The sequence below is a fragment of the Neomonachus schauinslandi genome, chromosome 16 (assembly GCF_002201575.2).
Source record: "Neomonachus schauinslandi chromosome 16, ASM220157v2, whole genome shotgun sequence".
Classification (NCBI taxonomy): domain Eukaryota; kingdom Metazoa; phylum Chordata; class Mammalia; order Carnivora; family Phocidae; genus Neomonachus; species Neomonachus schauinslandi.
This window is the reverse complement of record NC_058418.1, coordinates 45,186,728-45,202,211: the sequence shown is the minus strand read 5'-3', so window position 1 is coordinate 45,202,211 and position 15,484 is coordinate 45,186,728. Positions and strand designations below refer to the sequence as shown.

At 46.8% G+C, this 15,484-nt stretch overlaps 2 protein-coding genes across 3 annotated transcripts in view; one reads left to right on the top strand and one right to left on the bottom strand.

The window, feature by feature from the left end:
• DHX38 (DEAH-box helicase 38) overlaps positions 1-3,452 on the top strand; it is an 18,563-nt gene extending 15,111 nt beyond the window's left edge. For both annotated transcript variants that reach the window (XM_021703225.1, XM_021703218.1), the window contains 2 exons: positions 1,458-1,579; positions 2,975-3,452. In XM_021703225.1, coding sequence (XP_021558900.1) covers positions 1,458-1,579; positions 2,975-3,059 — 207 coding nt within the window. In that variant the 3' untranslated portion in view covers positions 3,060-3,452. The remainder of the gene's footprint in view (positions 1-1,457; positions 1,580-2,974) is intronic.
• Positions 3,453-7,584: 4,132 nt separating this feature from the next.
• PMFBP1 (polyamine modulated factor 1 binding protein 1) overlaps positions 7,585-15,484 on the bottom strand; it is a 42,306-nt gene continuing 34,406 nt past the window's right edge. Inside the window, exons 14-20 of the mRNA XM_021705538.1 lie at positions 13,339-13,503; positions 12,638-12,805; positions 12,165-12,332; positions 11,241-11,344; positions 10,616-10,690; positions 8,156-8,394; positions 7,585-7,601 (exon numbers count right to left, since the gene is read on the bottom strand). Coding sequence (XP_021561213.1) covers positions 7,585-7,601; positions 8,156-8,394; positions 10,616-10,690; positions 11,241-11,344; positions 12,165-12,332; positions 12,638-12,805; positions 13,339-13,503 — 936 coding nt within the window. The remainder of the gene's footprint in view (positions 7,602-8,155; positions 8,395-10,615; positions 10,691-11,240; positions 11,345-12,164; positions 12,333-12,637; positions 12,806-13,338; positions 13,504-15,484) is intronic.

The following is a 15,484-nucleotide window of genomic DNA, read 5'->3' as shown; positions in this document are numbered from 1 at the left end:
AAAAAAAAAAAAAAAAAAAAAAAAAAAGATTTCCCCTGTCTGCTCTGGTTGCTTGGTCTGCCTAGCGTTTTTTTTTTTTTTTTTTAAAGATTTTATTTATTTATTTAAAGAGAGGGAGAGAGAGCACAGAGCCTGATGCGGGACTTGATCCCATGACCCTGAGACTATGACCTGAGCTGAAATCAAGAGTTGGGCGCTTAACCAACTGAGCTACCCAGGCCTTTAAAAAAACAAAACAAAACACCTTATTATTGAAAAGTGCAAATATTCATAAAAGTGTAAAAACAGTATAGGGAGCCATCATGAATTTGTCACCTGCTCTCCATAATGATCAACATTGGTCAGTCTGGTTTGGCTTATTTCTACCGTCCTCCACACACTCCTTTTTTTTTTCCTGGAAGAATTTTAAAGCATATTTCAGACACATTATTTCACCAGTAAAAACTTGAGTAAGCATCTCTAAAAGGACTTACTTGTTTTTAAGATGTAATGTTTATGCCGTTGTTGCTTAACGGAATTAATCCTTAATGTTATCTAAGTCTCCAGTTCTTATTCATATTTCTCCTTTTATCCCAAAGATAACTTTTTATGATTGATCTGCTTGGATTAGGATCCAAATACTACAATTAGTTGTTATATGTGTTAAGTCTTTTATTCTAGAACATGTTCTGCCCCATTCTTTATTATGGTATTGATTTATCAGAGAAACCAGGTCACTTGTAGAATGTTCACATTCTGTATTTGGCCGATTGCTTTTTTGTGATGGCGTTTAACTTGTGCCTCTATCCCATGTTATTTCTGCAAACTCATAATTAATCTCAAGTCCTGATAGGATTCAGGTTTAGCTGTTTTGGGCAAAGATGCATAAATGCATGTGGTGTTGTGAACATCCTTTTAGATGCTGTCAGGAAGGTAAGGTCTGGTGGTCCCACTTTTGGAAAGGATGCTGAGACTGGTCAGCGGTTCTGCCCAGTCCCTCCAGTAGAAGTTCTCTAGCCGCTACTCCATCTCCTCATGGTCTCACTGTCCGTGGACGGCCACCGCCTAGAGCTGGGATGCAGGGCTGCAGAAGGTGGCAGGGCTCTTGCTTCCCCTCTTGTCAGTACTGTCCGTGCTGGGCCTGCACACATCTTCCTTATGTGTGTTCTTCCTAGCCAGGTGGTCATCTCTTCCCAGTGTCCTGTACCTCCTGGCATCACTGTGCACTTGGTAAGAGAGTGAAAGTGCTTACTGAATTGAGTGGAGTGCGGAGACATGACAGGGTTCGGACTGAATCGTGCAATGTCTGGCTTGACTCAAGGAGGAGAACAGGCTTCGGCCTCAAAAGACAAGGCCGCCTTGGTGTTGGGGCAGGGAGCCATGTGGCCCTGGCTCTGGGAGCTGGCCCAGAGAACAGAGCACCTGGCTTACGAGGCTTCCTCACCTGCCGCTCCCCGGTACGTCTCCCTCTTCTCTAGGAGAACCGCCGACGGGCCAAAGAGGAAGCCTCTGCCATGGAGGAGGAGATGGCACTGGCTGAGGAGCAGCTGCGAGCCCGGCGGCAGGAGCAGGAAAAGCGCAGCCCCCTGGGCAGTGTCAGGTGAGCTTCGGCCTCGGGACCCCGGCTGGGATGGAGCCTGTCCGTGGGAGGTTCTGGGGACCAGCCCGAGAGACCAAGCAGACCCTGACGCAGGGTCGCGATTTAAGAGAAGTTGAGCGTAGGGCTGAATGGGGACAGAAACTGACCGGTCCCACATGGAGGCATGGGAGGAGTTCCAGACGCATTGTCACGGGTGGTGATACATCTGCCTGGTCACTGTCATGTTGTACTGAGGCTTGCGGTGGTCTGGAGAAGTTCCAGCTTCACTGACAAGCGAGGACTTGGAAATCATGGTGGGGATGGGAGGGGAGCCTTGGAGCCTTGGGCTTCTGTGTCTGCTGGTGCCCGAAGTTAGGTCAGACTTCACAGGTGAAGGGCACAGTTCTCCATTAAGACTGCCTTCACGTCAGACACCAGCTGCGAGTTGGGGGATTGCCAAAGGTCACTCTCACTTCTGACCAATTTGCTACAAATTTGGGGATCCCCTTGGACTCCTCCACATTCGATAATTTGCTAGAGTAACTCACAGAACTCAGGAAAGTACTCTTATTTATGATTACGATTTTATTATAGCCGAAGGATACAAATCAGAACCAGCCCAAGGGAGAGACACAGAGAGTGAGGTCTGTGATGGTCCCACATACGAAGCGTCCGTTGTCCTCAGGGCTGCATTACCTTCCTGGCATGTTGGTGCGTGATAGTGTGCACAGAGCATTGCCAGCCAGGGAAGCCTCAGTGTCCAGAGCTTCAATGTCCAGAGTTTTATTGGGGTTTCATTCATGGGCATGAATGGTTGAGTAAGCATCCATGTGATTGACTCACTCTCTAGCCTCCTTCTTTCCACAGAGGTTGGGCTGACCACGAGGCTCAAAATACAGCCCTCATCCTGAATCATCTCGTTAGGAGAAATTACCAGATGTGGTCTGAGGGCCCACCAGGAGTAACAGAGACATTCAGTCCCTTGGGAAATCCCAAGGGTTTAGAGATTACCTCCCTGGACCTGGGGACAGGTGCATGGGTGGTTCATTGGTAGAATTCTCGCCTGCCAGGACCTGGGGACAAAGACCAGCTAGATTCTTTATTAGACAGGTGGAGTGGCAGCCTGGTGAGGTGGCTGGAAGACTACCTCCATAGCTCACTTAGTAGGTATGAAAGGGATTGTTAAAAAATCTATCCTTGGTGGATATCAGAATGAGGTGATATTTTATTCTGCTTCCCATTACAAATGAGGACGGCAGCGGGGTTGGGAATGTATTGGGGGAGGAGACCCTTCAGTCCCAAAGCCTGCTCACATACCAGTTAGAAGCAGCAAGGCCTCGGGCTCCTTGTCCTCCTGTATATCCTGGTTGGAGTGAGCAGCAGCATGATTCCTCATCTCTCCTTCTGTGTCTCCAGGTCTACAAAGATCTACACTCCAGGCCGGAAGGAGCAAGGGGAACCCATGACCCCTCGCCGCACGCCAGCCCGCTTTGGGCTCTGAGCTGAAGCTTTCCCTGCAGAGGATGCAGCCACGTATTGAGTCCTGAGCCCTGTGGCTAGAGCACCCAGGGCCTGCCACAAAACCCTTTCATCTGCGCGCTTTCATCTTTGTACATCATGGCCCCTGGGGGAAGGTCCTGCAGGGGCCAGCTCAGCAACAGAGGGAGGAGGAGCTCCTCACTGCAGGCAGGGGGTGCGGGGCAGCTGAGAGCTGCCAAGGCCGTGAGAGGGGGCCGGACCCATTGTATCCAAATAAACCATTCCTGGGACGCTTGGTATATAAATGACTTGGCCGTGACTATGGTTTTTTAAATTCTGTGTAAAGCAGCAAAATAGAGCTAGAGGGAATTGTAATTTGGTTATAATTCAGGATTTGGAAATAAATTTATTGTTTGTAAAATGTTATTGCATTTCAGACTGTTCCTTTTTCCCTCACTGCCCTAAATCACGTAATAAATAACAAAATGGGCAGGACTCCGACTTGACTTTCCTTGGGTGGATCCTTCTAAAACCTCAGCTCGCCTTATTTCTGTTTTCCAGGTAGCGCCTCTCTGAGGAGGGTTGGCAGGGTGGGACATAGCTGGCAGGGAATGATAATGGCCTGGGGCCCTGGGCAGGCCAAACTCTGAGGGTGCCTTGCTCTTCCCCAGGCTGGTGGGCAGGGCAAGGCTGGCCAAATGGTCAAGTGGGAAGGAGGTGAGCAGCCGCGCACCCTCTGCCCTTCCCCAGGGGTGGGTTGGCTGCTGTATTGCTCAGAATGGCAGAAGTTTCTACTTTGCAGGTAAAAGGGTGACGTATTGGCAAAAATAGCATAAAATATTGCTTATTGATTTTCACATAAAAGATGATCCTTGTTGGATCATCTAGTCCTTTCTCTTGTTAAGCAGCTTATATCTGCTGAGGTGGCTTTTTGGGTATTTGGCCCTTTGCATCACCCATGGCCCTTATTTTATGATCCCCTGTGCGGGGCGGTGGGGGAGCTTCTGCCAGGCGTGCTGGTTGCAAGGTTCTGTGTTGGGGCTGAATCACTGATGGGCTTGGCCTGGGGCTCAGAAGCACCTTGATCCCAGGCCAGCGGTGCTCAGCTCCAGCCTCTTGGGTCATGCTGCTGACTATTGTACTCCCTTTCTCACTTTGTTCCTGGGATGTGAATTTAAAATTTAAGTCAGTTTTATGGATGAGTTTGGAAGCCTGGCTTTGCCAGCCAGCACCAGCTACCACCTCTACTTCCATTCTTTTTACCTCTAACTGCCTTTATTGGGAATTCAGGTAGAAACTGACTTTTCATGGCTCTGGAGTGAAGAGAGGGCTTCTGGCTGCTCGTCTGGGAAGGCTTCTAATCTTGGCACCGGTTTGGAGGGCTAGCAGAACGTGTCTACCTGCTCTGTGGAGAGAAGTAAGCTGGGTATGTGATCTAGTTACAGACTTGGGCTAGGGATGCAACAGAACAGGGCAAAAATTGAGGTTCCAGTGAATATGGCTTTGTTACTAACAAACAGGCTGTGTGACCTTGGTCACGAACTTACCTTGAAGTTCCCTAGGTCACAAAAACGAAGCCAGAGGTTATAAAAACCATGGGTCAACCCAGCCTTCTCATTTAAAAACAAGGAACAGGGGCACCTGGGTGGCTCAGTCGGTTGGGCTTCTGCCTTCGGCTCAGGTCATGATCCCAGGGTCCTGAGTTCGAGCCCAACATCGGGTTCTCTGCTCAGCGGAGAGCCTGCTGCTCCCCCTGGTTGTGCTCTCTCTCTCCCTCTCTCTCTCCCTCTTTCTCTCTGTCAAATAAATAAATAAAAGCTTAAAAAAAATAAAAATAAAAATAGAAACAAGGAACCCCTGGCAAGGACATCTGACACATACAGGAGCCACAGGCTGTGTGGGGAGGATCCCTGCCCCCCAGCAACGCTTCCCGAATCTGTTTTGGTGTTGGGAATTCCGCACAAGCGTCTGTCTGGACCTCTGACTCTCATGTTTTCTTTAAATGACGGACCTTTTCCATTCAGATCCACCTTAAAGTTCCTTCCAGCTTTAATAATCTGATTCTTACCACCTCTTCCTCAGATAATAACCGAACCCCCCTACCCTGCCGAGATACAAAGCATGTCTGTGACAACAGCCCTGAAGTGGGTTCTGGAGACCAGCTTTCAGGCTTCCTGGTGTGAGGGAACAGAGAGGCTGCTCAACTGGACATTTTTACGGGGCCCCCTGTTGCTCTCAGTCACATGCATCTCTCCTTAAATGCCTAGTTGATGGTAATGGTACTTTAGACACATTAAAGGTGTCAGCAGTTGAGGGTCTCAGGCTGAGATGGGGCTCATTCTAGGGACCCCAGAGCTTGCTTGCCAGGTCCTGTCATTGTCAGAAAGCTTCCTTCTCAGCTGGGCTGTGTAGAGAAGGCTCAGAAGCCAAGTGCTTATGGGGCACCACGGTGGTTGCAGAGAGCTCCTCCTTCCCTTTATTAGGGAGGCAGGTTGCGGTGGCTGATGTCTGCTCTGGGTTTCTTCAGCTCGGGGGAGGAAATGATACTCCAGGTGGGCAGAAGAGGATCTCCTGCAAAGGATTCTGTGGGCCCCAGGTATCAGAATCTGAGTGACATCTTCCCACTGGGTGGCCGAAGCACTTATTTTACCGACAATCCCCTTGGCTAAAGTCAGTCCTAGCTTCATAACTCTTTTCTTTCCTTTCTTTGGTTACTTCTTAGAGCAGTTGTAGGTGCGCAGTGAAATTGAGTGGGAAGTACCAAGATTTCCCATTTACCCTCTGCTCCCACACAAGCACAGTCTCCCCACTATCAACGTCCTACCTGAGTGGTTCATTTTTCACACTCGATGAACCTACATTGACACATTATCCCATAGACCCCATAGTTTCCATGAGGGTTTACTCTTGGTGTTAGATATTCCGTGGGTTTGGGAAATGTATAATGACATGAATCTAGCACTACTGTATCATACAGAGACTGTTTCTATTATCAGCTGTTCAGACTACCTTTTAGAAACCCCTTTGGTTATTTCTTAAATAATTATAGTTAGCTTTCCTGCCCTTTGCCTTATCCTTAGAGAAACTACATTTCCCTAAGTTCAACCCCTCTATCCCATCAGATCTCCTCCCTGGCTGGGCTTGCAAGGCCAGATGGCTGGGTGACATATCTGTGTTTTTCCGGCTCTGCTGCCCCTTTGCTTCCCATAACTCACTACCAGCTGTGCTCTGGTGTAATCACACCACAGGAAGTGAAAAATAACTTTGAAAAAATGTACCATATGCAAAGTATCCAGATACTATTGTCTCTGGCCAACATATATGATACCTTTTCATAAATATAGAGACAAAATGCCTTTTTTTTTTGTTAGTAGACTATACTGGGGATTTCAATGACATTGAAATTTTGTTTGAATAAAGGGGTCACAGGCTAGAAGCAGGAAGTCATTTCATTAGTACCAGGTTCTTCACTTTTTATTTCCTCTGGAAAATATATCCTTACTCTAAACCCGATGGGGGTACATAGTAAAAAATAAGCATAAAAAGCAGACAACAACTGTCACAGCAGAGACTATCAGAGATGCCCATCACCCCTGCCCCATGCTGCACTTCGAGTATTTGCCCTCGCCAAGTTCTGGCAGGGATATGCTATATAACATGTCTTAGCTTTTGTCTGGCTGGGGAGGGAGGCAAGAATATTTAAGAATCCTTACCAACTAGTGGGTTTCTTCACTTCTCCTGCCCCCCTACCCTGAGACACAAACTCTTTCATTTCTTTTTCTTACTTTACCTTAGTAGCTATTTCTCTCAATTTCCTACAGACCAAGAATATAAATTCCAGACATGTATTCAGTTTAACAAAATCCTACCACAATAAAATAGTTTAGCTGTCCTTGGAGTTTGTTGTAATGGAATTTTACTTGTATTGAGCTGGCTGGGGAGAAAAATAAAATTGTTAAAAGGAGAAATGTAATATGGCGGAAAGAAAGCAGATGGCTATCTCCCTCCTCTGCTCGGAAAATGCATCACTCATTTCCTTTCTTGTAGGTCTCAGGATTACTTTCCTTTTTGAGGTTTTTAAGATTTTTTTTCTTAAATTCCAGATAGATGGAAAAAATAAAGGGGGAGCTAATTATCTCTTGCTGGTTTAAAAACTAATCCAGATAATCCAGAATCTTGCTTTGGGAATTTTAGCTGTCCGTATATATGAAAGAGACTATGTCTTTTAGAATCCAGAGAAAACAGGGATGAACATGTTGTAGGGGGCTGAAAGGGGCAGAGATGTCTGCAAGACGCCAAGAGCTCACTGAGACTGCTATGCTCATGTCTTTATTTTAGAGTTTGGGTCTGGAGATGGTAGTATGGTTCCAATGCTCACTCCACTGCAGAAAGTGGACAAAACTCAATAAAATGTTAGCATCTTGAAAAATAGGCAGGGACCTTGATGCATTCCTGTAAGAGCTGATCCAGGTCAAGAGAGAGGGGCAGAAAATCACTGTCCTCTGAAAAACGTACGTGGAAATGCTGCCCAGGGCAAGGTGCTGATTCTAGCAATATGAGGAACCTGAGGGAACAGGGAGGAAATGACAGTCTTGATTTGAGGAGAAATTAATGAGATGATTCCTCATGGCCGGGCAGCTCAGTTGTGGGGTGACTTCTTCCCTCTGGGGTAACATGGGGTCTATAGATGAAAGAAAAGGCAGCTATGGATCCATGCTGTACAGGGGATCAGGGTGCTCTTGTGGGGTTTTCAGAACACATGATAGGAGGAAGATGTTTATTCTACCTGTTCCCCTCTTGTCCCCACACTCCCGAAAAGAGATTGGGTCAGGGGAAGGGATAGGTCTGAGATATGATGCACTTGGCTATCATCAAAGAGTCTTAGATCAGAACAAGTCTTAATTCACTCACCTGTTCCCACAACATATGAGGAAACAGTGATCTCGGGTCCAGAGTGGCTAAACAGAAGGTCTGTCCCCCAGTTCCTACTTGGGGATTGAATTCCCAATCCAGTGATCTCTTCTTGAAAAATAATATCAGGCTGTTGCTATTTTTTTGAACCATGGGACTAAGAAAGATGACATCATATAAGTAGCAAAAGACAAATGGCAGACATACCTGAGCAGTGGGGTATCCCGACAAACTTGGTGATGTCCATTCTTTGGCTCACGTCCTGGGTCGTCCCCCTAAAGCCCAAGGTGGCACAAACTTTTCCCCTCTGTATGGGCTCCATCGTGCTCGGGCCTAGGGCTTTGGTGTATAGCCTTGGGTGTCCAGTTTTCAGCTTCTTCTCCTCTATCTCAGTCTTCAGTTTCTTGTTTTCCTGCTGCAGATGGACCATTACATTGTGGAGGTGGCTAGGGAAGGAGAGGGAAGGACAGGAGTTCTTTGGTCTGCTTCAGTATCTTGGTTTCCCACTGGAAGGGGCAGATAAAGGCACCCCAGGGAGGAGGGCCATGGACATCCGAGCCCTTTCAGAGCTGGTGCTCTCATGTTCCATAGAAATGGAGGCCTATGTGTATCCCCTGGAAGAAGCCCAGGCCCAGGGTCGGGGTGGACCCCAAACCAGTACTTCTGAGCCACTGTGTCATGTCAACTCAGGGCCTGTTTTCATATGTGTCAGATGGGGACAGTTGAGTCTCATCTGCCTCCTGCACTTCATATAAAGCTCCAGTTTGACAAAAGATAGGAATTTGATTTGAAGAGCTGTAGGGCTGTCATGAACAATCCCATGTGCCCGGGCTGTCCCGGCTGTGCCTGGGAAACACTCTCATCCGGTTCTGATGCCAAAGCCAAGTTCTTTCCCCTCCCTTTGCTGGAAGGTTGAGAGCACAGGGGATCCCAGCTCTGTTGAGAGCTTGGGTAAACTTGTCCCCATCTTACGGATGAAGAAATGGTAGCAGTGATGTAGGCGAGGTGAAAGAACTTAACATATCTCCTGTGGCTCCATAACTGGTCATATTTCTCCAAACCAATGTCGAGGGCAGTGGGTGGCCATGGGCTCTGGAACCAGACTTCCCAAGTTGGAATTCTGGTTCTGCCATTTACTTTTCCTGAGGCCATGGGCAAGTTATTTAGTCTCTGGGTTCCTCTCTTTCTTCATCCATAAATGGGGATTTTAATGGTACTGAACTCATGAGTTCTTATAAAGATTAAATAAATTAATACATATAAAGCACTTAGAACAGTGCTTCACACATGTAACAGATAAATATTATTTGTGTCATTATTACTATTATTATTATTATTATTATTAAAAGATGGCTTTTCTTCAAATAGGTTCAAACTCAGGAATGAGTTCTTTGTGAAACAGAACTTCCTGGAACTTGGCACATCATAAGAAAAAGCCTGAGATGCTCTGTTACCTTCAGATTTTTACAGTTTCTCTTTCAGCTAATCCCTTTTAGGAAATGCTTTTGTCCTAGTGAAAAATTTCATGGTCTTTTCTAGAGGGAAATCAAAGAACTCATTCTGAACTTTGCTGGGCCCGTGCTTTGCCCTCTTGCTCTCTGTAAACCTGGCCAGTGTTGAAGACACCCCTGGAGCTCCTTGTGTCATCGCCACACTCCATATGCCACTGGGCCTGCAGGTGGGGTCCTCACCATGCCCTCGTTCTCTGGCTCTCTGCCACTCTCTCTGGCCCACTCCTGTCAGCATTCCCAATGCCTTCAACATCCTGTACATTCTATCCAAGCCTCTCAGTCCCTTGACTTCTATATTCCAATGATCTTGTCCTCTCCTTAAACTCAGCCACCATCCTATGGTCACAGCTCAGAACAGAGCTTTCCACCTGGGGCTGATGAGTGGGTTCTAGGTGTGCTGAGATGTGGACACCCTCAGCTCTTGGGGCAGCCACTGGTTGGTCAACTTTGTCACAAACAGCTCATCCCAAGTTCTTCCACCGTGCCAAACAAATGTGATTATTTTCTAAGTGCTTCCTGCCAAAGGGTTGGGAGCCACTGCTCTAGAGCTTGTCATTATCTGTGACTATACCATCTCTGAAATCTCGGTTTTAGACATCCATACTTTCATCTCTGTTCCCAAACTTCCGACACTCCTCCCACACCACAGTCTGCTGACCCACCTTTGACCATGAGGATGAAGCATGGTCACAGGGGAGGGTGGAACAACAACGTGAAGGAACTTAGGTCCCCAAATGACCACGTGGGACAGAGGAACCCCACCAACCTGGACTGTTCACCTCCTAGGGTTGGTCCTTCCATGTTCTCTGTTCCTTCTTTTGGAGGTCTCTTTGTTACAGCAGCTTAGCCTCTACCCTGCCTTTCAGGTCCTGTTTCCTTCTTAGCATTTTTGTTCCCTGAGAATCACAGCAGGTGACGGGGAAGGGGCATAGAGACTAGTAACCCCTTTCTGTATTGTTGGTGAGGGAAGGCCCAAAGAGGTGCAGTGATGCGCCCAAGGTCACATAAATGCAGATTCATGACCCAGAATCTTTCAATAGTCCCAGCCCTTCCCTGAGGTTAGATGCGTGTATTTAATGATAAAGCCAGCCCTGGCTCATGGCTGACCCTTCTCCTTAGGGCCCAACAGCAGCCTGCGTGGTATGGGATGACTTACTCCTTTTCACCAGTCAGCTTGGCAATATATTTGACCTGCTCACGGAGCTTGTTTCCTAGTTTCTCATTGGCGATCCTGTAATAAAATCCATAAGAGAAAGTTCTCAGACCCCCATGAGGAAGAGCACGAGTTGGATGGCTAGGAGGCTGGTGTTCTCAGCAAGGTGTCTGCTGAGCCCTAGACTCTAGCTCATTACCCACTCCCCAGAGCTAGAGCCTCACTAGCACCTGGCAATTGAGGGAAACTTCCATTCTCAATTACTATGCAAAATCACTGTGATCTCAGGTAAGTTCAAGGGATCCAGGCAGGGAAGCCAGATTCCAGGTTGGGGAGAGGAAATCTAACCTACAGCAAAGCATCCCTTTTATCTTGGAGCTGCTCTGTTTCTAAGCCAGCAGGTCATCCTGATTCTGCCTGAAGAGTTGAGCCCCCTCCATCTTATTCCCAGCTCTTGAATGTGGGCTATTACTGAATTCATTTCCCTAGAGGGCAGTGTGTGTGTGTGTGTGCGTGTGCGCGCGCGCGCGCGTGCGTGTGTATGTGACACTATTCTTTGGCACGTGTGCAGTTTCTCAGCTCAGCCCAGGCCTTGGAACCCTGCCTTACTTTATAATTTCTTACTTACTTCTGCTCTTTTGCCCATTGCTCCATGTTGGACATAATCTGATCATTCTCTCGGTGTAGCCTACAGGTGTCTTTAGCCGTAGACCGCTGGGGCACACAGGCAGGCTTTGGTACAAGAAGAAAATGAGATGGTTGGGGAGGGGGAGGAGCATAGGCCTGTCACCACCCGACTCCCAAATCAGGTCTCTTCTCTCTTCCTGGAAGAAGAAACATTGGTTCTGCTGACCAACCCCTAGGCCAGAGTTGGACCTGCCAGCATCTCTACCTCCAGCAGTGCATGCACACAAAGGTGACATCTCTGAGCAGGGCACTGTTTATAGTAGAGACAAAGTAGATGTGTATACTTACAATAATGATTTTTGTGCAAAGGCATTAAAACATCTTGCTTTTAAAAAGCAATATGTTAAGCCAATTTTTTAACAGATGGAAGAAAAAATATCTTGAGGAATGGATGCCTTTTTTTCTAATGCAAGCAAAGGTCCTGTGGCTACACCAAGAGATCCTGCCATGAACTTCACTGCTCAGGGACCGGGGCATAAGGCATGCTCAAAGATCTCTTAGCAGATTCTACTGCAGGGTAAGTGAAAATGTCAGGATGGGCTCTGGAGGAGGACTGCCCACGGGGTTATCTAAGTCAGGGATGGCTGGTATTCCTGACATGGAGATGGCACGTCTTCTCTGGAATGGGCCTTTGTTCGCTCACTATCTCTATCAACGAACGCACAGGAAGACAGTTGGGTTGAGACAACTGCTGTGGGCCTTAGCGCACCCAGACCCTACTTTGTACTGAATAGAGTGGGCTGGGGGTGTCCTTTCCTTGCTCTTAGGCACCCCCTCCCCCACCAAGCTTGGTCTAGTATCCAGGTGGTCGTGGATGTGCTGGGAGGGTCTGGGAGGAAGTGACCGGAAGCTGAGGAGTGCCCACCTCCTTCTCATCTGCCAGGAGGTTCTCTTTCAGGGCGGCCATTTCCTCCTGGAAGGCACGGAGCTGCTCCTCTTTAGCTGCCAGCATCTTGAGGTCACTCTGGTGCTGCTTCTGCCACTGCAACACTTGGTTGCTCATCTCCTCCAGCTTCTTGTCGAAGGCTTGAACCTGCTCAGGGACGCAAAGTGAGGAGGGAGACCCCGGCTGGCGGGCTGGCCGCCCTGAGCCCAGGGCCTCTGTGACAAGGCAGGAAGGCGCTTTCTAGGCTTTGAGAGACTCCTTAGGGGGCATTTTACTGCCAATACCAGCAGAGGGCGCCCCTGGCCGCCTTTGCCTGAAGCTCCCTGAGCCAGCAAATGGAGAACCCGTTAGCCAAAAGGAATGGCTCTGTACTAAAGAGCTCAGGGGCAAGAAGAGAGAGACCCTGGGGACCTGGAACAGGAAGATAGCCTGAGCTCCTGGCTGCTCCTCACCTCTAGCTCGCTCTGCTGTTGGAAGCCCTGCAGTTTTTTTAATTCCATGTTGAGCTTTTTCATCCTCTCCTCGTAAGCAATGATTTCATCTTCCAGCTGAACTTTCCTCTCTTGGGCCTGTGCCAGGGTTCGGTGCAGGCTCTTGGTCTCTGAGGTCGTATGATTGAGCTTCCATAAAGACAAAGGGGATAAGAATGGCTGTCACAGTTCTTTGGCCCATTCTATTGAGTGCTGAATGGAGAAGGGTTCCAGTCCCTCCCCATCCTCTGCTCAGGGTAGCAGACACCTGGTCACTTCTAGTGTCCCAGGGAGGGGTGGGAAGTGACAGTGGTTGATTTTCTACATCTTCGTTCCCCTACCCCATTTCCTCTTTTTCCAGTTCTCTGATCAGCTAGGCATGATCAGCACTGAGTGGGGCACAAATTGCCCAGACAACTTAGGTTTTGGGAAAACTTTGCCCCTGGATCACCTGTGGGCAGAAAGACTCGTTAGATTTGGCTTCGTTCTTTGTGATCCCTTTCTCCCACCCCAAAAAAGCCTCACTATGAGGAGGCAGGCCTTCCCTGGAAGGACATCCTAGCTCAGGATGCAGGTGGTCCTGGTGATAGCCAATTGTGCAGGGGATTGACTCTTGCACTTCTCGAGCTACTCGGACATTTCTTTGCCCCAAAAAGCCCTGGAGATGAGAGGGTATGGCTTACCTTCTCGAGAGTCTGTGTCAGGTCATCTTGGCAGGCGATTGACTTTCGGGACAATTCCTCATAGGCTTCTTTACTGACCATGGTCTGGAGATATTGCTTCTCCTTCTGCACAGCCTTCTCCAGCTGGACCTGCAGGCTCTCTAAGGCCTCCTTCTGAAGGACTAGCTTTAGGAGGGGAAACATCACTATCAAGGTTCATACCTACAGAGGTATCCTCTGTGTCTACAGGAAATGGACAAGAGCTGGGCTCTTCCCTCTGTACTAACAGACAGAGCAGTCTGTGATAAGGCCCCCACCCTCCCCTCACTGTTATAAAAAGAACAGCTGCCTTTCCAGGCTCTTCTGCACCCCTCTCCTCACACTTCCCCTTCTAAGTTAGCAGGTCCCCCGCAAACAAGGAGTACTGGCAGTACTGGGCCATGATGTATCAAGTACATGAATAATCCCTTTCACAGACTCTGTAGTCTTTAATAAAGATCTGGAATTCAGTTCTAGTTTAGGAACCATGATACAACATTTCATTTGTACATTTTATGCCTTTCTTAGTTCCTGACATAATCCACTAGACTTGCACCATGAAAGCAGGACTGTGTTTACTTCCTTCAATCCTGTATCCCCACTGCCTATAGCTCAGGGCATGGCATATAATATGTGCTCAGTAAATACTAAATCATTGTTTTTGACTGAATGAAATATTTTGTATGGCAATGTTTGGAATTAGGGATGCACTGAACATGTGGTTCTGGTAGAGCATGTTTAAAAACTGAAGTCTGTGTCTTAAACTTAGTAATGAGTCTGTACTCATGCTATAGTTAAAAGGAATTGAGATCTGGAGTTAGAGGTTGTGGTTCTGTCATTTACTTAATCTCTCTGAGCCTCAGTTTCCTCTTCTGCAAGCCAGTTACTTTCATCTGTTTCATAGAGTTTTGGTGATGATCAAATAAGATTATATAGTTTGTAAAAAGGGCTTAGTAAGGTATAAATTACTACCTAGCTGTGAGTACGGTCATGAACATGCTAAGTAACTAGCCATGTTATTAAATACTTTTAAGTACAGGGCAGAGATCTACTTCCAAATCTGGAAGCAGAAGGGAGACCTTAGAAATTCACATGCCCAACTTCTGTTCTTTGGTATTTTATCTGTTCTTTGATATTTTAATACACCCCCATCCACATAGAAACATACTCCATTGGGTTTTCTTCAGTAACAGCTCCGTGCTTGAAGTTTATTATTTTTTCAGATGGAATTTTGAGTATCCTGAACTCTAAGAACTGGTGAGATGAGAAGTGTTAGATTGTACTGCTGACCCTATATTTACATGTCCCGGGAATGAAACCATTCCTAAAGATAAAATAATTTGGTTTTCTGGAAAAAGAAATGCATCTTTTTTGGGGACTTCTGAAAACATGGAGTCAACTGGTCTGCCCAATAAACCAGGGGAATCACTGAAGAAACTGTAACTCACTAAGCTCTTGATAATTGGTGGCCAAATCAGGAAATGTCATCACAGAGGCGAGATAACAAAAAGAAAGGTGGTGACATAAATCACAGAAGCTTAATTAATTGATTTTGTATTACTTATTTATATGTAATAGATATATATTATTTATCATTTGTATTATTTATTGTTTTTATTTTTTAAAAATTACCAGCAAAAAAAAAAAATTACCAGCAAAAGATGGGTTTATTTGGGAATGAAAGTGAATTGCAATCTGGGACAAAGAAGCTGTGGCAAAACCACAGGGAAATCTGGGGAAGAAAGGAGGGGTATGTTTTTTTAAAGAGAAAAGGGTAAGTTGGGAAGACTGTTATGAACTAAAAGTCCATTGGAGTTTGGAGGCTTTATTTTAAATTTCTCTAACATCAGTGGTTTAGCTTGGAGAAAGATACTGAAAACCTATATATAGATATATGTAAATTATACAATCAAGGAGTTTTAATAAAAGTTCTCATAAAGATGTACTGTCTCCCTCACCAAAAGCATTAAGCCTAGATGGTTTTAAAGGTGGGTTTCATTAAGTCATCCTTGATTCCTTGCTTCCTCTCACATTCAGTCCATCATTAGTTTGGTCAGTTCTGCTGCCAAAACACATCATGAATTTGTTCATTCTGTCTTCACTGATGCCACGCTAGCTTGAATGGCAA